The following is a 25400-nucleotide window of genomic DNA, read 5'->3' as shown; positions in this document are numbered from 1 at the left end:
ACTTGCTCCTGCGTGATCAGGATTCGGGGAGTAGTCAGCGGCGGCAACGATAAGGCGATTATCATGACGCATAGCCTTATCGAAGTAACATTTCGACACTGACTTCATGTGTTTGCGGATCGATTCGAGGCCCAGGTCGTCGTTTAGGTCGACGTTCCTCACGAACCACGGAGCCCCGACGGCTAACCTGCAAAAGCGGGATTGTAGGGATTGGAGGGTGTCTATGTGTGTGCGGGCCGCATGAGCGAACACCACACTCGCGTAAGTCATGACGGGCCTTATGCAAGTTTTGTAAAGTGTCACCTTGTTCCGCAGGGACATTTTACTCCGCTTACAGATCATGGGATAGAGTCTGCCGAGAATAAATGCCATGAACGTATCCAGGGTGACTCACAGGTACTTGATCTTCCTGGCCCAGGGTATAGGTTGGCCGAAGAGGGTGATCAGGTGTGTGATATTTCTCCTCCTAATGCGGAAGGAAATAAGCGGTGAGTTTCCCCTTTGAAATAACACTGCTGTGCTTTTCGCTGGGTTGATGTCTATGCGCCATTTCCGGAACCACTGTCCGAGGGCTAACGCTGCACTCTGGAGTTTACTCGCGAATACGGACTTGTTTCTACTTGAGTAGTAAACGGTTGTGTCGTCAGCGAATAAGGCTAGCTGGGTCGGCGGCGATCGGGGAATATCATTGACAAATAAACTAAATAGGAGCAGAGAAAAAATGGAGCCTTGCGGGACTCCAGCCGTGAGTAGTCGCGGGGAGGAGCGGTTTCCCTCTACTCGATATCGAAAAGCGGTCCGGTACGCCCATGTTGAAAAGTTTGAAAAGCAAACCGTTGTGCCAGCCTTTGTCGAACGCTTTTGCGACGTCGAAGAAGAGGGCTCTCACGTAGATCGGTTTTGGTCGGTTAAGTCCTACGAGAATGTGCTCCGTGAGGGGGTGCACCTGTTGTACGCATGAGTGCACGGAATCCGAATTGTTCATCGATGAGAATGCCCTTGGCTGAGACGAAGTCTCTGAGGCGTTTGTAGAGCAGACGCTCATACAGATTGCCCAGAGACATGAGGAGGCTAATCGGGCGGTAACTCGTCGGATTATTTTTTTGTTTACCAGGTTTGTGTATGCCGATAACGTCTGCTTCTTTCCAAATGCCAACATCACGATGAGTTGGATGGGTAGAAGTTTAATAACGCGGTTAGATATACCGTCGGAACCTGGAACCTTGCGAGGACGTAGGTCTTTGATCAGGTCTTTAACTTCTATTGGGGTGACGGGTGGTAACGCATCCGAGGGTGGCAAAGAGACTCTGCGTTCTACCTCACTGTCTACTAATTCCACATGAACAGGGTCTGCGGGTTGAATGCTGGGCGTGCACTGGGTTTGCAATGTATCGGCCAGCAGCTCTGCTTTTTCGTCATCATCAAACGCCGCGAATCGGCCTGAGGGGCCTACGAGGGGGGCATAGTTACTACCGTATCCGATTTGAGAGTACGAGCTAAGCGGTAGTAAGACCTTTGAGAGGGCGCGAGTCCTTCTAAGAAATCAGACCATCTGGCATCTCGGAGTACGGCGATGCGAGACTTTACGTCGCGTTGTAGGGCACGCATTCGAATACGATTTTCCTCGGTAGGATACCTATCGTAGGCGCGGATCGAGGCCCCATTGTCTATGTACGGATACACCATCTTACTTATTAGTGGCCCGAAACATTCATGCACGCCAGTTGGCAATCCGCTGATTTACAGTGTTACGCACTGGGGTTCGGGATAAATTTAAATTCTACCGAAGTGCTAATTACAACTCTATTTAATTTAAAGCACTTAAAGAACACTTAAATTCTCAATTTCACTAAAATTTTCAACAAATTCTCACTAAAATTCTCTATTCACTTCTTCCGCTTCGCTTCAAGTGATCCGTTCGGTGTTTCATTCCGAGTAGTTCCGATTACTAACTGCCTTCGTGACATTCCTGTAACGCTTTTATAATCGATATGACATCCCTAGAGTTATCGAGAACATTCATCACAAGTCGCGCATTTTCGATATGCTTTTCCGCCATTTGACAATAAATGGCGTTATACTTCTCGAACATTCTCGACTTCGTTCTTTTATAATTCGTTTCTGCTACTTAATTGACGATAGTAGATAGAGATAGTATATAGAATAGTTTATCTACGACTACAATCTCATATGCGAAGGTAGGTGACATACTAAAAGTATGTCAAGAAATTTCCAGGAAACGATAAATATGGAGGCCACGGATGGGTACCAGGAGCGTGCGGCATCCTCCAACCGGGAGGATCGACGACTTAGTGCGCACGGCGGGAAGTCGTTGGATATGGAAGGCGGAGGACCGCATTCTGTGAGAGGCTTTCGGGAAGACCTATGTCCAACAGTGGGCAGATAAAGGCTGATGATGATGATAAATAATACCCGAAATGTTTGGTGTTCATTCAAATTTATTTTATCACATTCACAGGATGCTCCTTCAGAAACGATACACTTACTTCGACGAATAAACCAATCAACAAAAATTTTTTTAACGTTTTTTCCGAATTTCGTTCCGTTCTCGCTGCGAATTCTCCTTTATGTCTTCTACCTAATTAAAACCGATGCCACGAGTTGGTAATTTAAGTTAAGGAAAAGAAAGGAGTCAGCCCGAGCCATATCTGGTGAATAAGGTGGAAGCTTGATTCCATTTGTTGAGTTTTTGTTCAAAAATTTGTTCACAATGATGGCTTTGTGCGAAGGCGCATTATCGTAATGCAAAATCCAAGAATTTTCTTTCCGCAAATCTGGCCTTTTTCATCGAATTCGTTTTCTTAAACGCCGCGTAATGCTCACATATATCCTTTATTTACCGTTTGTCCTTTCATTAATAATTCCGAGTACATAACACCGAGATAGTCGAAGAAAACAGTCGACCCGACTGTGGTTTTTGCTTTACTTTGGCGTTATTTTTCGGTTTCGGTTCAGTTGGAAGTTGTCATTCCGAAGCTTGTGACTTATTTGCGTGTCAAAATCGTACACCGATCTCGTCACAAGCAACAATGTGTTTCATGAATGTTGGGTGGGAATTAACATGGACATGTTCCTCAGCGACTCTTATGCGATTGAGTTCTTAGAGAAAATCAGGTCTTTTGGGACTATCCGAGCGATAACATGTTTCATACCCAAGTGATTATTTAAAATGATATGGAATGGTACGGAAACACAGAAAGTTCGGAGGCTATCTCTATCAAGCTTGAATGAGGATTATCAATCCCAATTTTCACTTCACTATTGCTCCTGTTAACTTCAGTTGCAGACGTTGGTGGCCTACCAGAGCAAGGCAAATCTTTCATAATATATCAACCGCTTTTGAACGCTTTGCACCTCTCGCACTTGTTTTTATTTTAATCGGTTTCTGTTAAAATCGATTCGCCATAAGCCTTGACTAACATTTTCAGAGACTCCGAACACGAAATTCCATTCGCGATGCTCAATTTAAGACAAACTCTTTGTTCGAGTTTTTTGGCCCTTATGAAATTCGCAATATACTTTAAATATGACATAACTAAAAGCAGCACTGTATTTCATCCACTGAAGTTAGGTCTATGGTTTTGAACAATGAACTATTCACGTCTAAGAATTCCATTGATCAATTAACAGTAGATTGCACATGATCTAGACGGCCTATATGGAGCATTAAAATAGTATACTAAGTTATTAGAATACTGTCAACATGAACTAAATTTCATTTGTAAATGGATGTTTCAATTTCGGTGATATTTTCAGACGAAACTAAAAACTAACCCGTATTAAAAGTTATATGTGTGTATATTCGCTTTTGGCTCTTTTTTCGTCGCGCACTATTTATTCACAGGTACTGCACAAAGGAAAACAGAATATTATTCTTGTTATTTCATTTGCTATTATTGTTTGTTTCCTTTTGCGTATTAATTATGGCTATAGAAATTTTGGAAGCATTATTGATTATTGATGCGATAAACATTTGTTTTCGTTCTGATGAAAAATCCAGTGTCACAATATATTGTTATAATTGATAAAAACAATCTAGGGCTGAATTCAGTTTTACCAACATAAAATTCGTAGCTTATTGTGAAATAAATTCTTTCTTACTTACTTAGTCCTTCCTTCATATCCCTAGGCTTGAAGTGCTTAATTTTTTAAATACTGTATGCAAATACTAAAACTTCTTCCATGTATGTAATGTCCAAGTCGTCGTGGCCTAAAGGATAAGACGTCCGGTGCATTTGTGTGTAGCGATGCACCGGTGTTCGAATCCCGCAGGCGGGTACCAATTTTTCTAAGGAAATACGTACTCAACAAATGTTCACGATTGACTTCCACGGTGAAGGAATAACATCGTGTAATAAAAATCAAACCCGCAAAATTATAATTTGCGTAATCACTGGTGGTAGGACCTCTCGGGAGTCCGCACGGGTAGGTACCACCACCTCACCTATTTCCGCCGTGAAGCAGTAATGCGTTTCGGTTCGAAGGGTGGGGTAGCCGTTGTAACTATACTGAGACCTTAGAACTTATATCTCAAGGTGGGAGGCGCATTTACGTTGTAGATGTCTATGGGCTCCAGTAACTACTTAACACCAAGTGGGCTGTGAGCTCGTCCACCCACCTAAGCAATAAAAAAAAAATTTAACTAACCCAGCGATAAAACTGTTAATGAGAGTCGTTATAAGAAACAAAAGATTACCGAAATAACTAAATAACTATGCCCAAGACATATAAATAATAAGAAAAAAACGAAAAGTGCTTAATAAGAATTAATTTACTACGCTTACTAATGACCATCTGATTTCAAACAGTTACCATCACATAAACATAACAAAGCGAATGCCACCACCCACCTTGAATCATGAAGTGAAAATAATAGCTTCCGATAATACATCTATTCATTTCTGAAATAATTTGAGAGCAGTACTAGAGGCTACTGGGAGTTGCATGTCAATTAATCAAGTAATGATTAATATTCGGATATAATTTTATCATTATTTCCTGAATCATCAAATGGAATATAATGACAAGTAAGTAACAGCATGTCAAAAATCATCTTACTATACCTCCATCAAGTGCTACACAGCAGACCTACGCAACGAAATAAATGCTACACGGTTTCTACGAATAAATAATTATTCGTAGCACGGTTTCCATTAAATAATAATTATGACATCGCACCAAATCTCATATAAGTGTAAAATGTTTATTTATTACAAATGCATGTTGAATTGTTCTTATGAATTGCTGCGAATGCTTAGTATACAATACACTCTCCCTTATACAAGTTCTCATAAAAGAAAATTCTCACAAAAAATATATATGTAAGCTTGTAGACTGCATGTTGTGTACGTGGCCATAGAGTAAGATTATATATAAGAATGACATTGGCACTGACACACTCAGATAGAGAATTTGATCTTGACCGTGAAGTGATTTATGAAATATTGGAAGTAAAAAACCTTTAATTGTCGATTTTTCTATTTTTAGGTGAATAGATTCACAATGTTTAAATGTTTTTAGTGTTTAATTTTATAATAACAATAAACTTTTCTATTTTTAGATAAATCAAATTTGCGTTATTTACTCCAGTACCATCTGACATATTACAAATCGACAATTGTCAGAGTTTGATTGGATAATAGTAGATCATGAAAAGATTACAATTTGAAGTTGAGCTGGCGGCAGATGAAGACCCGAAGAATAACATCTTGATTATAAAATCAGTAACAAAAGAAGATGGAACAACATATCTCATACCACCATGTTTGCAAGCAGCAAAACATCACCCTCAATTGGTAAAGTTACCAGAATTTTTGAAAATAAAAAAAACATTACAGAGAAGAGGTCATAATAGAAAGATGTGGATGTCCATGCCAAGTGATGTTTTAGCACTATACATGGATGATGCTGAAAATATGGTATTTAATGATTATTTATTACAAGAAATGACTCAAGTTACAAGCCAATCTATTACAGATGGAAAATTATTGGAAATTTTAGAGAAATTAAGTGATAAAACCAAGGTCAACAAAGAAAAACATAACAAGTTAAGCAAATTGAATGAAAAATTTGTTTTAAAGAGCTTTGATAACAAAAACACTAACGCCAAACAATGGTTGCAAAATTTTGAAAGTGAATGTACAAGATTTGATTTAAATGATGATACATAGAAAATTAGTGCTTTGAGATTATTTTTAAATGACTCAGAAAGTGACTGGTATGAGTCTATGTTAATTAAACACAGTTTAAACTCGATGTGGCAAATATGGCAAGCTAGTTTCCTAAACACGTTCGCAGATAAAAGTTGGTCCTCTGTAATGTATGCATTGAGTTTCAAACATTTGAATGGCTCTCTTCTGGAATATGCATTGAAAAAGCAGAGATTGTTACTCGAGTATAATAGTGATATAGATACCAGAACTCTCACTGATTTAATTGTTATAGGATTGCCAACTTATATTACAAGTAAACTAGATAGACAAGAGGTAACCGACCCAACTCTTCTGTTTAATGCCTTACGGATGCATGAAAGTCAGAATAAATATGTACAAAAACATTTTACTGAAAAGAAAAGCTCGACTAAAACAGAAGCTGAATATAAAAAAAAAATACTTTGTCAAATATGTTACAAGATGGGAAAGAAAAACAGATTTCACTCTGAAGATTTGTGCTGGTTCAAAGAAGACAAGAAGAGTAACGACAGTGTAAGACACTGCAAAAACTTAATGTTGGAGATTGATGAATTTCAGGATACAAAAAACTAAATATTCCCCCACTAATAGATGTTGAAGTTACACTGGATGACGCATTGAACTGCACAGGTATTTATGACCCTGGCTCAAATATAACCTTAATAAATTCCAAATTAATAAAAGTAACAAATTCAAAGAAAAATTACATAGAAAGTAAATTCAACACAATTGGTGGTGGGGGAAAAACAACAGGTTTAATAAGATTAAAGGGGAAAATACTGAATATTGAAAAAGAAATAAATGCATTCGTTTGCAAGGATAAAAACTTCACTCATGATTTACTTTTGGGACTGGATACAATAAAGCGGTTTGGATTGACCCATGATGGGAATTTAAACATCCAACTACAGAAAGGTGCCAACCCAACTGAAAATAAATATGTCAGCCCCACTGAAGAAATTGAAACCAGGGAGTTTAATTATGAAATAAATTTCAATGAGGGCATAGATGTGAATAATTTTGATATAGATACTACTTTTGGCAACACTGGCTAATAGGAAAATCATTCACAATTTATACGGACCACAAGCCACTAGAAAATTTAAACATAAAAAACAGAACAGATGATGAACTGGGAGACATGACTCATTACCTATCACAATACAACTTTGAAATAAAATACAACCCAGGTAGAAATAATATAGAAGCGGACTGCTTAAGCAGAAATCCTGTGTTTGAAAGCCACGAAAACGAAGAAGATAAATTGAAAACAGTAAATATTGTAAGGATTGAGGAAATATTGGAGGACCAGAACAAAAATCTAAACATACAGAACAAACATAGTTTTATTAGAGAAAATGGTATATATTACAAAAGGAACAACAAGAGGAAAAAAATCATTTTGTCCGAAGACTACAGTAAAATATTAATAAAAAAGGTGCATGAGCATTTGTGTCATGTAGGAATAAATCAGATTGAGTCAAAAATAAGACCTTTCTACACAGCACCAAATCTACTGGATAATATAAGATTGATTTGCCGTCAATGTGAAGTTTGTATAAAAAACAAATCACGGTTGAATAGGAATTATGGACTCATGTCACAATTAGGACCGGCAGAAAAACCTTTCCAAATCATGTCCCTAGATACAATAGGAGGATTTGGTGGTAACAGATCTTCAAAAAAGTATCTACATTTGTTGATAGATCATTTCACACGTTATGCTTACATTTCATGCTCGAAGACACAACTGGCTAAGGACTTTATAAAACTGATAGACCAAGTAATCAAGGATAATGAAGTTGAAATATTGCTCTCTGATCAATATCCAGCACTGAATTCAAAAGAGTTTAAAAAATATTTAAAGGACTACTCTGTTAATTTAATTTTTACAGCAGTAGATGCTCCTTTTTCAAATGGTCATAATGAGAGGTTGAACCAGACGCTGGTAAATAGGATTAGATGTGTCCTGAATAGCAAAGAGAAAAGAACAGCTTGGACAACCGTGGCAATGGATTGTGTGAAAGCCTACAACTCAACAAACCACACAGTGACAGGTTATTCGCCTCTATATCTGTTAAGTGGGGAACCAACCGATGTACTACCAATGAATTTAATTAAAAAACAAGTGGAACCAGGAGAACTGGAAAAAGACCGTCATACAGCATATCTCAGATCAAAAAAATCACATGAATTGAACAAGGCTATTTTTGACAAAAACAGAATAAATTAAAAGTTTCAAAAAGGTGATATGGTTTACATAATGGACTGTAATAAGTTAAACAGATCTAAAATGGATGAACTAAGAATAGGTCCTTTTGAGATCGAAGAAATGATATCAGATTCAGTATGTAGAATCAACACTGGAAAGAATAAAAAGTCCTTGGGATTGTACCATGTGACAAAACTCATTCCCCAGTTGGATTATTCAAATTAGCCCGAACTAATTTGCACTTTTGAGGGGGGGAGATGTAAGCTTATAGACTGCATGTTGTGTACGTGGCCATAGAGTAAGATTATATATAAGAATGACATTGGCACTGACACACTCAGATAGAGAATTTGATCTTGACCGTGAAGTGATTTATGAAATATTGGAAGTAAAAAACCTTTAATTGTCGATTTTTCTATTTTTAGGTGAATAGATTCACAATGTTTAAATGTTTTTAGTGTTTAATTTTATAATAACAATAAACTTTTCTATTTTTAGATAAATCAAATTTGCGTTATTTACTCCAGTACCATCTGACATATTACATATATTATAAACGTGAATATTTCGATAAATCCGGAATGTCATGTAAGAAAATGAGCGATGGGTTAGATTATCATCCAAACGTCCTTTGGATTAAACAAAAGAACAAAGCCATTTAATGTAGATACTAGTTATTGACAAATAATATATATAGGTCAACGCTTTTGTGAATAGAAAACTGAGAAGTATTTTCCGTCACACCGTCCATTAGATTTGATTGTTTTATGGAATTAAGAAGTCACTTTCCATAAAATATTTTAAAATAATAAAATAAATTAGTGTTTTATAAAGCTTAAAATAAATTATACTAAACACGTCATTTCGGATCCTCCCAATCCACTAACGGTGCTTTTAGGTACCTCAAACACCGGCCATCGTTCTCGTCGAACCCGTCACTCGCGACGAAGGGCTCAACGACAACATGAACCCTCAAAAACAGCCCACTGAATTTCTCGCCGGATCTTCTCAGTGGGTCGCGTTTCCGCTCCGGTGGTAGATTCTGCGAAGCACGGCTCTTGCTAGGGTTCGTGTTAGCAACGTCGTCAGGTTTGAGCCCCATGAGCTCACCTACTATTTATAGCTATATCAAGAACTCAAATTATAATGTAGAAGTTTTACTGCAAAAATAATTACTACATATTTGTTTAATATGTTATTTATACATAAATGAGCTCCAATCCCAAATTTGTCGGTATTGCTCCACTTTTTCAAAAATAGAAGCGATTTAAACAAGTATCCGAGAGTAATCCGAGAGTATCGGGATACTTGGGGTCGACATTTCGAGCGATGTCCAGTTTCAGAGTCATTTGGAAGGCAAAGCCAAGTTGGCGTCCAAAATGCTGGGAGTCCTCAACAGAGCGAAGCGGTACTTCACGCCTGGTCAGTATTGCTCCACTTTTTCAAAAATAGAAGCGATTTAAACAAGTCTTTGTATTACATCGTTAAGTCCATAAACATTTTAATTAGTTTAACGTATGCAGTATGCATTTAGAACTCCTTGGAACTAATTTATTTTTGAACAAGTGAAAAGTAGTTTTCCACAAAAGCTGATATACTCGAGTACTATATGTAAAACATTAAACGAACCAATTAAATTCTACAACAAATATCCTACTTTATAAACATAGTATAATATCTTCGTTCAATTTCGATTTTTTTTTAATTTAGTATCTGGTACTAATATAAAGTTTATATGGAAACTGGGACTGCTAAATCTAAAACATAGTCCTAGAACAAGCCAGCAAAAAGAAACTGTTTTGTAGACTCTTTTGTAATTTAAATTGTTGAACGGCATAAAAATTATGAAAACCTTGGTCATTACGTTCAACGCAAAAAATAAAATTCAAATTAAACTCAATGATTAACTATAAGTAATAAAAAATCAAAATTATTACTTAGATAAAATAAATTTTGAATGTAGAGCTGATCTGAATTTGCTACGAACTGCCTGCAATAAATGCAGAGCTGGACAAATCTCAGTTCCCGCTCAGCTTCCGTCGCGGGAAGACGCCGGGCCGTGCTAGCTGCACCACTCAGATTAAATGTATCTAAATATAGATAATTATAATTAATTCAAAAGTGTTGTCGTTTTCATTACAAAACTTGCAGAGCCTTCTGGTATAAGCTGCTTGGGATGAGGTAAGTCATTGTTAATAAGTTTTGATCATTAGTTTTTTTTTTTTTTTTTTGGTTTTTCGAATTGTACTTTTTCTATATGCAATTGAAGTTTAACTGTATTAAAATTGATTTATTTTCATTTACTTTAGTTTCAAGTCGGTCAATTATTGTTTTCCACTTATTAAAAGTCGTTGAATATTGATTAGTTGACTGAGGATAGATTCTAATTGTCATTATTCCTTTTTTTACTCTACAGATTTATTACTCTAATTAAGTTGAAAAAACCCACTTTTCAACTGCATCGAAGAACAAAGAATAGCTTATTAAATTCTTGTATGTAACTCATTATGAGTCTCACTCACTCGGTATGAGCATTTTCAAAAATATGCACGACATCAGAAGTCAGAAAATGTTTTTCTTCTCTTAACTTTTTCAATATCAAATAATATATTATTTTAATCTTATATTTCATTTTCTGTTAAAAGACGGGGATAAATTTTAACAAACTCGCTTTGAGTGCATCTTTAGAGTAGGTGCTCAAGAAAATAAGAGCGTAATTTCATTTTCTACTTCCACTTGTTGCACTTTTTGTTGTTCTGCAGTTAGTTTGACTACTTTTAATTTTTTTACTATTTTTTTTGTTGACGATGATTATTTTTTAATTCAAGACGAATATTTTTTGTTGACGAAGATGATTATTTAATTCTAGATGAATTGATGATTACTTTTTTAGTATCTATTAAAAGCTCTGACTAATCATCTTAAGGAGAATTATTTGTACACTATTTAAAATTTCCGGACTAATTCGAAACGAGTATTGCGTTTTATGCCGTACAAAAGGATCTTCCGCTGGGCCCACTGAATTGCAAGTCTTACCGTTGCTCATGGACATCTTCAATATCAGGATTCAGGCACCAAGCCTTTGCCTACCGCAATGTCCGTTGTATTTAACTCATTTTTTTTTCCGCTGACATAACTACCTAGTAATATTTGATAATCTTTGACAACTGCTCGCGACCATTAATTTGAAAAATTAAAAATGATAATGCAACCATAACCATAAATCAGCCCAAAAAAAATGCAGCAGTCCTGCATTCTTAATAAAAATTTGTAAGTAAATAATAGTATACATATTATTTTAACGAAAGAAAATTAACTATTATTTTATTTTTCACGTTTTCATATTTCGTAGCCCAATAGTTAGTGACGTCATGAGTCTATATATATGCGTCTTGTATGCTTAGGGAAGCCTTGACTACTGCGGTAATTAATTTACCTAAGGGAAACTTAGAGCACTAATTTTATTTATGTTAGAGTTTCACGATCGCGGAAAATCGAACCCAAGTCAATGTAGATTCCGATAATGTACTGGAATAACAGATACGCCTTTATTCTAAAATATTTGACTATGTCTCAACGTGGACGGCAGCATTAACGTTGCGTGCTTTCTATCTGCTCTCGTAATCGCTAACTATGCTACACTACAAATAAATAATAGTTTAAAAAAACTAAAAAAATACGTTTTTATAGAAAATCCCACAAAAAAATAGAAAATAAATTTGAATTAAAAATAGTGTAAGAAAATATGATTTTATTGTAAAAAAAGCGTGGGGTGCATGGTATCAGTAGTTATAAATATTTTATGAACAGATATTAGTAAAATGGTTTATTGATAATATCCTGAAAAGCACCCCACCCTTTTTCACAATAAAATCATTTTTTCTTACACTATTTTTAATTCAAATTTATTAAAATTTATTTTCTATTTTTTAGTTGGGTTTTCTATAAAAGCGTATTTTTTTTAGTTTTTTTAAGCTATTATTTATTTTTCATTTTTTAGTCGAATTTCAATTTTTTCAATTTTTTTTAAATATTAAATTGTCATCGGTCCTTAATAAGTATGCCAAATTGCGAGTTAATCCGACGTTTTGAAGGGGGTCAAAATCATGTTCAAAGATTCCGTTACATACTAACATTCATACGTCTGAAGCTATAAAAGCGTATTAAAAAAGATTAGGGTATATTTCTTAGGCCCGGACTGGTTGGTATCATCATCCTACTTCTACCGTCCACGAGACCCGGCTTGAAGGATAGAAAAACAGGTACTTAGCGGTAGGCAGCGGCTTGCCTTTTCCCCTGGCATTGCTGACGTCTATGGGCGGTGGTAACCACTTACCATCGGGAGATCCGTATGCTCGTCTATCAAACTAAAAAATAAAATAAAAACATGTCTCAAAATGAGTGAAATGAGTAGAACTTATATTGAGACATCTATTGGCTCCCAGGTTCGTTGTTATCGATAATAAAAAAAAACAATTTGTGATAGAGCTACCTATAGACCACGGCTCAGACCAGACACTGATCGATTGCGTTCCAATTTTCTTTGTGCTACGATATTTAGTAGCACTCGGAAGACTTATAACAATAATGATATTACGTCCTTTGAAATTTTTTAATAATTTTCGTTAACTCAATAAAATCTTACTATGAACAATAAATCTCAGGCCACAAAAACAAATACAAAAATAAATTTCCTGAAATCTGGATACACGAGGTATATTTGTTTATGAATGAATTACAGCGAATGTATCGAATATAAAGCATTTATAACAATAGGTGTCTAAAATGAGGTGTGGGCATAAGAATATAACAATCTGAGGGCGGGTTAAATACGTGTTCATTATAATATGTTATATTATAATGCGTGCTCAAAATAATTTTAATATTCAAAATAATAATATGAAGAAGTGTCCTTGCCTGAGTGGCAAGGACACTTCTTCATTTTATTATTATTTTTACGAGATTCTGAGTACTAAATGTACCTCGCGGCTTCGCCCATAACCCCTTTGCCTTGTTTCATTCACAACCATTTCTGTGTCATTCTTGTGGAGGGTATACGACAATGGGAAGATCTTCCACCGAACGGGTCACATTACTCGGTAGAAAGCGGTCGGAACGTTCGTTGTTGTTTTTTTTTCTCCTACCTATTCTAGCAACCTCGAGGAGTTATTCTAGATTCGCCCAATTAGTAGGTGAGCTCACGGGGCTCAAGCCTGATGACGTTGCTAACACTAACCCTGGCAGTTTCAGCAGATCCTGAAACTGAGGCAAGAGCAGTGCTTCGCAGAGAGTACAGATCATATAACTTTTTTCTACTTTTGTACACTCCGGTGGTGGCCCACTCGCTGAACACTGTTTTGTTTTTTAATGTTACAGTTTTAGGAATAAATACATCAGTAAAGACCAAATTCATTCTCTCAAACATATTCTGTTATGACAAATTTGGGTTTTTGTTATAAATAATTTCTGAATGTTCTTGCTTAATATTATTTCTAAGCTTCTCAATTCATTTTTTATTAATAGGAACAATCACAAGAGTATTTTTATCTTTAGAATTCATATTAGATTCAAAAGACACAAATTGTCCACTATGGTCTGATGATAACTGATTAATATTTTTTTTGTTAATTGGTGTTACATTTGTAAATATGTTATCAAAACATGTTGCCGATGTGGTCGTTGTCCTAGTAGACTCTAAAAATAAGTTTGGAAAGTTATATGACTTTAACAATGTTCTGAATCTGATAGTGATATTTGTATTTTCTAAAAGATTAATATTAAAATCACCACATACAAAAATTTGTTTATTAGAGACAAAAAGCTTTAGCAATACATTTTCCAAACTATTTTCAAAACAATCATATAACGCATCAGGAGGTCGGTAGACGCAGACAACAATGAGGTGCTCAAGCTCAACACAGGAAATTTCAATAATTCTCTCAACAGAGAGGGCCACTACATCCTTTCGTTCCTTACATTTCAAACATTTACTAACGAGAATCAGTGAGCCACCGCGAATAACGTTCTCTCTGCAGAAGGAACTTGACAACTGATGATCATTAAAATTAAACAATAATTCATAGTTTCTATACCAGTGACACAGATGACATTAATATTATGCATATTTAAAAACATTTCAATTCCTAGCTCTTTACCCATCATCCCTTGTAAATTTTGATGCACCAAATTGAATATGTTAATAATTGAAACGTTAACGTCTTTTGATGGGTATATTCTAGTTGTTGTATTAATAGATTTGTAATTACAAGAGTGTGACTCCTTTGTCTTACTAATTAATTTAAATTGGAAGCAGATTCCAAAGTCATATTTTTTTCCTGCTCAATAGAAGCAAGAATTTTTTAGCTAAATTTATAGCTAGGAAATTGAGTATAAAATTAGGACCCTTTTGTCATGGCGCCAAAATTTCAAGTATCCCTGCAGCTTTCCGCGAGTGTCGGGATTCTGGGGGTCGATATTTCGAGCGATGTCCAGTTTCGGAGCCATTAAAGCCAAATTGGCCTCTAAAATGCTGGGAGTCCTCAACAGAGCGAAGCGGTATTTCACGCCTGGACAGAGGCTTGCGCTTTATAAAGCGCAGGTCCGACCTCGCGTGGAGTACTGCTCTCACCTCTGGGCCGGGGCTCCCAAATACCAGCTACTTCCGTTTGACTCCATACAGAAACGGGCTGTTCGGATGGTCGATAGTCCTGCTCTCGCGGATCGCTTGGAACCTCTGAGTCTACGGAGGGACTTCGGTTCTCTCTGTGTTTTATACCGCATGGTCCATGGGGAATGCTCTGAGGAATTATTCGAGATGATCCCCTCATCTCCTTTTTATCATCGCACCTCCCGCCATCGGAGCAGATTTCATCCATATTATCTGAAACCACTGCGTTCATCGACAGTGCGTTTCCAAAGATCTTTTTTGCCACGTACCATCCGGCTTTGGAATGAACTCCCCCCTCCACGGTGTTTTCCGAGCGCTATGACATGTCCTTCTTCAAACGAGGTTTGCGGAGAGTACTTTATGATAGGCAGCGGCTTGGCTCTGCCCCTGGCATTGCTGACGTTCATGAGCGACGGTGACCACTTACTATCAGGTGGGCCGTACACTCGTCTGCCCAAAAGGCAATTAAAAAAAAAAACAATAAAATAAAAAAATATGAAAAATGGGTGCGTACAATTTGACTGATCTGCAAAAAGAAACGTGTGTCGAAGCTTGTATTGCCTTGTTGAATCGATACAGAAATGAAGGAATATTGGATCGAATTACGACATGCGATGAAAAGTGGGTTCTTTACGACAACGGTAAGTGAAAATTGCAATGGCTGATCCCAGGTCATACACCGCAACATTGTCCTAAAGCAAAGCTTACCAATAAAATAATATATAAAATAATAATACCCATTAATTGGTGTCTCAGCATAGTATTATTCACAATAACTTTCTCCGATCTGGTTAAGCAATAACGGCAGATGTCTACTGTGCCGAACTCTGAACAATGATAGCACAACTTGCAGTGAAACAGCCCCGGCTCATGAATCGATCTTCACCATTATTGCTCCATAATAATGCGAGACCTTATACAACACGAGAAAACGTTTTAACTCTACAGGAACTGCATTTAGAAACCATTCGTTACCCTCCGTATTTGCTAGACCTTGCTCCAACGGATTACCATTTTTTTCGTGATTTGGACAATTTTTACATGATAAAAAGTTTACTTCCCAGGAGCCAGTAGGTGTTGGCTCCGTCGGCTGGGCGTCCTTGGGGTGAGCCGCGCCGTCTGCACGGTTCATTTAATAAAAATAGATTCATCGTTAAAATCAAACCATGATTATATAGTCGTTCAAAAAGAGTTAGTTAAAAATATTTACTTAAGAAACATTTTAGGTAAACCACAAAACGGCAAAATACCGGTACGGATATTAAATTTAAATGATAACGACGTGATGTTGCCAATATTTACACCGCAATTAAAATCTATATTTGGCTATAATATATGTAATTTCGCAGAACCACGTAATTCTGTCAGCAGAACTAAAAAATTATTACAAAATTTAAAATTTAATCATTTAGAAGCAGACACACGTAAACAAATCCAATGTATTTGCGTAAAATACTCGGATATATTTGCAAGCAATCTTTTGAACATTTAAAACAAGCTTTGATTTCCCCACCTATTTTACAGTATCCCGATTTCTCCGGTGACAATGAATTTATACTACAAAACAGACGCTTCCGGTATTGCCATAGGTTCAGTTTTATGTAACAAAGATATGCGCCCGGTTGCATACGCTAGTCGACCCCTAAACAAAGCAGAAATAAATTATCCTACTATCCAAAAGGAGTTGTTAGCAATTGTATGGAGCGTTAAATATTTTAGACCGTATCTTTTTGGAAAAAGTTTTACCATATTGTCCGACCATAAGCCATTAATATATTTATTTGGCATGAAGGATCCCTCGAGTCGTCTAATAAAATTTAGATTATAATTAGAAGAATATGAGTAGAAGTTGTTTACATTCGTGGAAAAGATAACTGCGTTGCAGACGCATTAAGTAGGGTGACCATAACAATTTTAGTTCTCACAAGAGCACAAAAGAAAAAGTTAGAAGAACAGGAAAGGAAGTTAGTAGTACAGGTAGTGTCAGTGAAAAAACTAGGGCTCCAAATATTTCATCTCAAATTCCAAGGCCTGATCAACCAAGGATAGGAGAAATATTTAGAATTCCTAGCGATTTCGTTGAAATGAGATTTATTCAAGGAAAATAATTAGACAAACTTAGAATGAACAAACAAAGAACGAAAGAAAAAGAATGTTTTGCGTACGTACTAAGTAATTATATAATATACATATACATTAATTATATACAGCAGATCTCGCGAGACGAGTGATTTTTGTAATGAAATAAATGTAAAAGAAATATGTTTAATAAAAACAGAAAGAGACGCGATATTTATAAAGAAATTATTGAATGAAATACAAAGTAGACAAGTGTGGTCCGGACCACGAATAAACCTATTAAAGAATGTTAGAAGAATTGTCGACAGAGATGAAAAGACTATCATATGAAATTACTTTCATTTGCTGCCAACGAGTGGACACGCTGGTGTCCGTCGTATGGTTAACAATATAAAACGAAAATATTACTGGCCAGGTCTAGAGAATAGCGTTAGAGAGTATGTTAGAAAGTGTAGTAAATGTCAGAAAATGAAATACATACTCTAGAAACATTAAGGAACCAATGGTTATCACAACAACAGCCAATACCGCGTTCGAAAAGATTTATCTCGATATTATCGGACCCATGGACACTGACGTCGAAGGATATAATTACATTCTCAGAATTCAATGTGAACTTACATCAATGCGAAAACAACACATCAAAGCGTTCCCGCTACAACGTAAAGACACGGTAAGTGTGGAAAATGTTTTTGTAAATAATTTTATACTTCATTATGGAATACTTAAGGTCATAACTACTGATCGAGGAACGGAGTTTACTTCAAAAACTATGTAAATTGTTACACATAAGTAAGTTACACTCGATCGCTTATCATCACCAATCTATAGGTAGTTTGGAAAATATGCATAAACACCTTGCCGCCTTCTTGAGAATACAGTGTGATGGACAGCCAGAAACATGGAGTCACTGGCTCCAGTATTGGTGTTTTGCCTATGATACGTCTGTACACACATCTATAAAATATACACCTTTCGAATTAGTGTTCGGAAAACAATGTAACATCCCTAGTAATATATGAGATACAGTGGATCCACTATATAATCCAGATAATTATATGTTAGAATTAAGATATAGATTACAGATGTCGCAATTATAAGTTAAATAGGAAATATAATTACGATAAAAATGTTAACAGTGTTAGTTATAATAAAGATGACTTAGTTTTAATTAAGAATGAAACAGGAAATAAATTAACAGAATTATATAAAGGACCATATTCAGTGATAGAAGATTTAGGAGCTAATGTAAAAATTTATATCAATGGAAAATGTGACATTATCCATAAAAATCGAACGAAACCTTATATATAATATAAAATAAAAACTACAGTGTGTGATTTATATACCTAGTCAGGTCATAAATTCTGTCACATGTTTAATGTAAAATAATTGAAACAAGTTTATTCATTATGTAATCATTCATATACCAAAATGAACTTAACAAAACATAGATTGTCATGACACTAAAGTTTATTCAAAATGACCTCCGTGATTTTGAATACAGGGCTTCAATCTGCGCGGCCAGTCGTCTATCGCAGCACGAACGAGGTCCATGTCAATATCGGCGGCTGCCTTAATCAAGGATGTCTTGAGTGACTCCAAATTGGGATGAGGCTTTGAGCACGCCTTTTCCTCCAAGTGTTGCCATATCTTGTAATCTAACGGATTGAAATCTGGACTGGAGGAGGGCCAGTCTTCGTGCCGGATGAAGTCGATTTCACGCGCCGCCAGCCAGTCTTGTGTGCTCTTCGCTCTATGAGCTGGCGCCGAATCTTGTTGGAATACCCAGTGCCTGTTATTGAACATGGTATGAGAAACAGGTTCCACAAGGTTCGTCAGGACTGTATTTTGATACACAACTGCATTCGTTTTTACATCTTTCTCACAAAAATGTACCTCTGTTAAGCCCCAATATGAAACTCCCAACCATACCATGAGCGAGGATGGAAAATGACCTCGTTGGACACGCGGAATACGGTTGCTCGCTTCTTCACTACTGTGTACTGTTATAAATGGTTCCCGTATACAATAGTGCTAAGGAACCCCATTACAAATCACAAAGTCAGCAGTTTTATCATCTCTTTATAATTACTCGTATAATTTAAATCAGTTTGAAACCATCATCCGCGCGCGTGACACTTGCCCTAAATTGAGCCCAATTTATTGTAATTTAATTAAATAAATCTATTCTTTCTTAATTTCATTTTTTAAAAAGGCCTTCGGCCAAATCCATATAACAATTTGGTGGCAGCGGTGGGATACCGAAGGTTAAGGTATCCCTGGGACGTCTCCGTCCGGGCTCATTAATTAGTGAAAAACTAAAAGTGAAAACTAAAGTGACTTTGCCGCGAGTGTCAAGAAGTGCATCAAACTCATATCCATCTCAATTCCAATAATTAAGAAGAATTTCGTGCTCAAATACGCCGCATTATCCTGGCGAACACTTAGTCTCGACCCTGAAAAAAATAAAATATACCAGTTTCCTGAAAAACGTATTATTTAAAAACGAAAGTAGCTTGCTTTCGTCTTGTTACGCGTTACGCTCCTGAAAAGAAAAATAATTATCAAACTTACCTGCTGTTCCTGTGGAAAATCTGCGAGTCCTAAGGCGTGTGGCGTTTCCTGAAAGAAAACAAGGTGAACCAGTCATGTTCCTGTACCTCTGTTGCTGCGTGATCCTGTAAGCGAATTTATTTATCAATTTACTCCATAGTGAAAGTGCATATCAATATTAGCTGAAAATAATCGAGTGCGTAATTAAAGTGAATCATCGTGACTGAAAATCCGTGTTTGACGAATTGAAGAATTAGAAATAATATAAAAGAAAATAATTTTAATAATATTAATCATAAGTTGCCAATATTGTTTTTAACATTATATTCTCACGGGTCAATTCTTAGAATTATACTTGTCACTCACCACACCTGCATTAACTACTCAACGCTATCTGTGTATCAAGTTACTTAGGTGGCTGCCTATTACACCGTATAGTATCATTGTTCACTATATTTTATTCTATTTCATTTGTGTGTATTAATTACTTTTAGCTATGTCTCAAAAAGAGTCTCAATTTAAACTAGAAAAAACCGATAACGTAACGATTGCTATATTATTTAAATTTATTAAACCATTTGACGGAACACGCGAGAAATTAAATTCGTTTCTTTCTAACTGTAGTAATGCCATTGAATTAGCGTCAGAACCACAACAAGAAATTCTTTTTAAATTTATATTATCACAACTAGAGGGAAAAGCCGCAATAGCTTGTTCAATAAAAGAATTCAGTAGTTGGGACCAGTTATGTGATTTTCTAAAGACACAATTTGGGGAAAGAAAGCATTACGCCCATTTGTTAACCGATTTGCAAGAATGCCGTCAAGGTATTAGTGAACTCGTCAGCCAATTTGCTCTACGCCTAGAAACTTGCCTCTCAAAATTATTAACAGAAGTAACCTTATCCAATAAAAAGAAGTCTGAGCTTAGCGGCCGCGTAGCAGCCATGGAAGACTTAGCTCTTCATACATTTTTACTCGGCCTTAAGCCTGAAATTTCTAATTTAGTCAGAGGTAAAAATCCATTAAACCTCAACGAAGCTATTAATTTAGCAATTGCCGAGGAGAAAATATTAAATTTATTTAACAAACGTAACCCTTCCATGCCACAACGCCAGTCCCCAAAACCCTTCCAAATCTCCAAACCTCCCAACTTCAACGGAAATCCTAGGCCTCAACCTCAAATACAGAGACCTTACAATCAAAGCAACCAAGGTCCGTACTGTCGTTACTGCAAAACCCAAGGCCACACAATCGACACCTGTAAAAAACGTGAATACAATAATAATCGATTCAAAATACCTCAACCCTATTTTCAACAACGTCCAATTCAAGAAAACTTTAAACCTAATCCTGCTCGCGTAAACTGTTTAGTTGACGAAAATTATACCTACGATGATTTCGAGCCGCAACCATCATCTAACACAGATTATGCACAAGATAATCTTAATCAGAATTTAAACGAATAAGGGACTCACGAAGGTGTCTCGTGAGGCCCAAACCGCAACTTCAAGCTAACTGTAACGATAAAGACACCTTTTCTATATCCAAGGACCACATGGGTAATCAGCCCCGAGCAAGTGTCCATAATTCAATTCCCAAGGACCACACGGGTAATCAGCCCCAAACAAGTGTCCATAATTCAATTCCCAAGGACCATACGGGTAACCAGCCCCAAATAAGTGTCCATAATTCAATTCCCAAGGACCACACGGGTAACCAGCCCCAAACAAGTGTCCATAATTCAATTCCCAAGGACCACACGGGTAACCAGCCCCAAACAAGTGTCCGTAATTCAATTTCCAAAGACCACAAGGGTAACCAGCCCCAAGCAAGTGTCTACATTCATCCAATATCAAAACACAAACGCAATATCATTGAAAATACAATTACAAAACAAAACGAAAGTAAAATTTATGAACTATCTTGTATTTCTAGCAAAATATCCTTACCCCATGTACTTGTTTCGACATCTATATCCTTCAAGCCGCTTACTTTCCTTGTTGACACTGGATCCTCCGTATGCCTCATAAAAAAAACATCTATTCAATCATTTTCACACATAAATCTCATAAATAATATAATTAAATTAAAAGGTATAGATAGTACGGAAGACCCCGTACCTACTTTGGGTAGTTTTGATCTTAAACTTATATTTGGAAAAGAATCAATTCCTTTCACTTTTCACGTAATAGACAAAATAGATTTACCCTATGACGGAATAATAGGCACAGATTTACTCACCCGTTTTCAGTGCTCTATAGATTACAATCGCCAAATTCTCTACTTAAATAAAAATAAAATTAAACTCAATTTCACGGATCCCACTTACCAAATTCCGCCTCGCTCAGAGGTAACTGTTGAGTGCTCAGTTACAAATCCTGAGCTAAGAGAAGGTCTCATTCTTGATCAACACGTAAGTGATACACTTTATATTGCTAATTGCTTAGTGAAGGTAAAAAATAATAATCGCGTAAATCTTACTGTCTTAAATACCTCTGAAAAACCTGCTATTATAAATTCTAAACTTCAACTTACTCTACTTCCAGTTGACTATGAACTCTGTAAGTCGCAAATCACAACTAAAACCTGCTTAGATAGAACTAATGATGTCCTTAAATCATTACGCGTATCACATTTAAATAGCGAAGAAAGTGAAGCCCTTTACGATATGTGCTCTAAATATTCTGATATATTTCACCTCCCTGATGACTTACTCACCTCGACTGACGCCATCCAACATGAGATTAGAACTTCTTCCGATCAACCTATTAATGTCAAATCCTATCGATTTCCTGAGATTCATAAACAAGAAGTAAACTCACAAATACAAAAAATGCTCGACCAAAAAATCATACAACCTTCTCTATCTCCTTGGTCCTCGCCTATATGGATTGTCCCAAAAAAGACCGATGCCTCTGGTCAAAAGAAATGGCCTACCCGATGATATGTAGGCGAAGTAAAATGTCCCTTAGAAATAAGGTGACACTCTACAAAACTTGCATACGCCCCGTCATGACCTATGCAAGTGTAGTGTTCGCTCACGCGGCCCGCACTCACTTAAAGTCATTCCAAATTATTCAATCCCGTTTTTGCAGGATAGCCGTCGGAGCCCCGTGGTTCGTCAGGAACGTCGACCTCCATGACGACCTGGACTTAGAGTCCACCAGTAAGTATATGCAGTCGGCGTCGATGCGCCACTTCGATAAAGCGGCACGACATGAGAACCCTCTCATCGTGGCCGCCGGTAACTACATTCCCGATCCTGCGGACAGAATGGAAAGCAGTCGACGTCGCCCAAAACACGTCATCTCGGATCCTCCCGATCCACTAACGGTGCTTTTAGGTACTTCAAGCACCGGTCACCGTTCTCGTCGAACCCGTCGCTTGCGACGAAGGGCTCGACGAGTAAATTAACTCTCAGACACAGCCCACTGAGTTTCTCGCCGGATCTTCTCAGTGGGTCGCGTTTCCGATCCGGTGGTAGATTCTGCGAAGCACGACTCTTGCTAGGGTTCGTGTTAGCAACATCGTCAGGTTTGAGCCCCGTGAGCTCACCTACTAAAGTTAGGGTTACGCTGACATAGCCTCTCAAGGCTATCAGCTTAGGTATGAAAAAAAAAAAAAAAAAAAGAAATGGCGGATTGTAATTGATTATAGGAAACTTAACGATATTACTATTGGTGAAACTTACCCCATACCTAACATTGTCGAAATTCTTGACCAATTAGGAAACTCAAAGTACTTCACAACATTAGATCTCGCTTCTGGCTTTCATCAGATAACAATGACTCAAAAAGACGCTTGCAAAACCGCGTTTAGTGTCCCTCAAGGACACTTTGAATTTACAAGGATGCCCTTTGGCCTAAAAAATGCCCCATCAACTTTTCAGCGCTTAATGAACAATGTGCTCACTGGCCTACAAGGTGAGCGCTGTTTTGTGTATTTAGACGATATTGTGTCTTATTCTCATGACCTTAAATCTCATATTGAAAACCTCGGTGCAATATTCGATAGACTACGTAAATTTAACCTAAAATTGCAGCCAGACAAATGTGAATTTCTACGAAAAGAAGTCGGCTACCTAGGTCATATAATTAGCGAGGAAGGACTAAAACCAGACCCTAATAAAATAAAATCCGTTAAAGAGTTTCCAATCCCAAAATCCCCCAAGGATATTAAATCCTTTTTAGGATTAATATCATACTATAGACGCTTTATCCCAGAGTTCTCCAAACTATCAAAACCACTCACATCCCTCTTGAAAAAGGATGCATCTTTTCTTTGGACCAACGAGCAACAATTAGCTTTCGAAACGCTCAAAGATAAACTCATTACCTCTCCTGTATTAATATACCCAGATTTTACTAAACCATTCAACCTTACTTGCGATGCATCGAACTATGCAATATCAGCTATCCTTTCGCAAGGTCCTATAGGTAAAGACCGCCCTGTAGCCTATGCATCCAGAACACTAAATAAATGTGAAATTAACTATAGCACAACCGAAAAGGAGTTGCTAGCTATAGTTTGGGGCTGCAATTCTTTTAGACCGTATTTATTTGGTCGTAAGTTCATCATAGTAACAGATCATCGTCCACTAAAATGGCTATTTAACCATACTGATCCAAGTAGCAAACTACAACGTTGGCGTCTCCAACTACAAGAATTTGAATACGAAATTATATATAGAAAAGGCAAATTAAATTCAGCACCTGACGCTCTATCTCGTTATCCCGTTAATCCTGTCTATACCGAAAATCCTGAAAACTTAAATGAAAATGAACTGATTGATCTGGGTCCATTAGACATCAGTCCCTTTAATGCCGAAGTCCCTGATTTTACGCCTCTAAGTCCAAGTCCTAACAATTTACCTGATACTCTGCTCCAACCAGAAATTGTACCTGAAATCACTGATCAAAATCCAATAATAGAAAATGAACCCCAACCTTCTAGTAGTCAAGCTCCTATTCTACAACAACCTAATACTTTAATAAGCCCCCATAACTTACCTGATCTCGACGACACCTATACTAAATTCTTAAAAACTCCTTCAAGCTTTAAATACGATACAGCCATTTTTGAACATAATGATAGTATAATAAAAAGCCAACACAAAACTATCGTAATACCTGCATCCCTTGATTTAGATGAGTCAATTCCCTATGTTCAAGAAATCTTATTAAATTCACCAGATTCAGAATCATTCACGAATTCAGAGAAAACCTTACTTTCCTACAAAAACCTTTTACTTAATGATAAAAACTATTACTTTCTATTTATAAAGGTACATCACTTTGATAATTGCACCTACAGTGACATTTTTGAGTCATTAAAAGCCCTTAGAAACCATTTAATATCCATGAATGAAACTATCGATAAAATAAGCATTACTGACTTCAAGAACCCGTTCGATAAACATATTTATATAAAAATCTACAACATACTTGCTCACTTATTCCATAATACCGGTATCCAAATACACATTTATAGTAATAAAATATACTATCCTTGCCCTACCGAAGTCCAAAAAATTCTCCGCGAAAATCATGACTTACCTGTCGCCGGACACCTCGGTTCTAGTAGAATGTTCAACAAAATCCGGGAACAATTCTATTGGAAGAACATGCGTAGTGAAATAGAAAATTATGTTAAAAACTGTAATCAATGTCAAA

The 25400-nt window shown here is 36.7% G+C and overlaps 1 protein-coding gene and 1 pseudogene across 1 annotated transcript; both read left to right on the top strand.

Moving 5' to 3' along the window:
- Nucleotides 1–5519: 5519 nt before the first annotated feature.
- LOC149503528 (uncharacterized) lies at nt 5520–6880 on the top strand (annotated as a pseudogene).
- Nucleotides 6881–19830: 12950 nt separating this feature from the next.
- On the top strand, nt 19831–22134 carry LOC149503527 (uncharacterized). Its single transcript, XM_089729149.1, has one exon. The coding sequence runs from the start codon at nt 20223–20225 to the stop codon at nt 21192–21194; it is 972 nt and encodes a 323-aa protein (XP_089585275.1). The 5' UTR covers nt 19831–20222; the 3' UTR covers nt 21195–22134.
- The last annotated feature ends 3266 nt before the right edge of the window (nt 22135–25400 follow it).

The sequence above is a fragment of the Bombyx mandarina genome, chromosome 01 (genome assembly GCF_030267445.1).
Source record: "Bombyx mandarina strain Sakado chromosome 01, ASM3026744v2".
Taxonomy (NCBI): domain Eukaryota; kingdom Metazoa; phylum Arthropoda; class Insecta; order Lepidoptera; family Bombycidae; genus Bombyx; species Bombyx mandarina.
This window is presented reverse-complemented; position numbering and strand designations above follow the sequence as displayed.

Coding starts and splice junctions, on each gene's coding strand:
- LOC149503527 (XM_089729149.1), top strand. CDS start 20,223: ATGTCTCAAAAAGAGTCTCAATTTAAACTAGAAAAAACCGATAACGTA.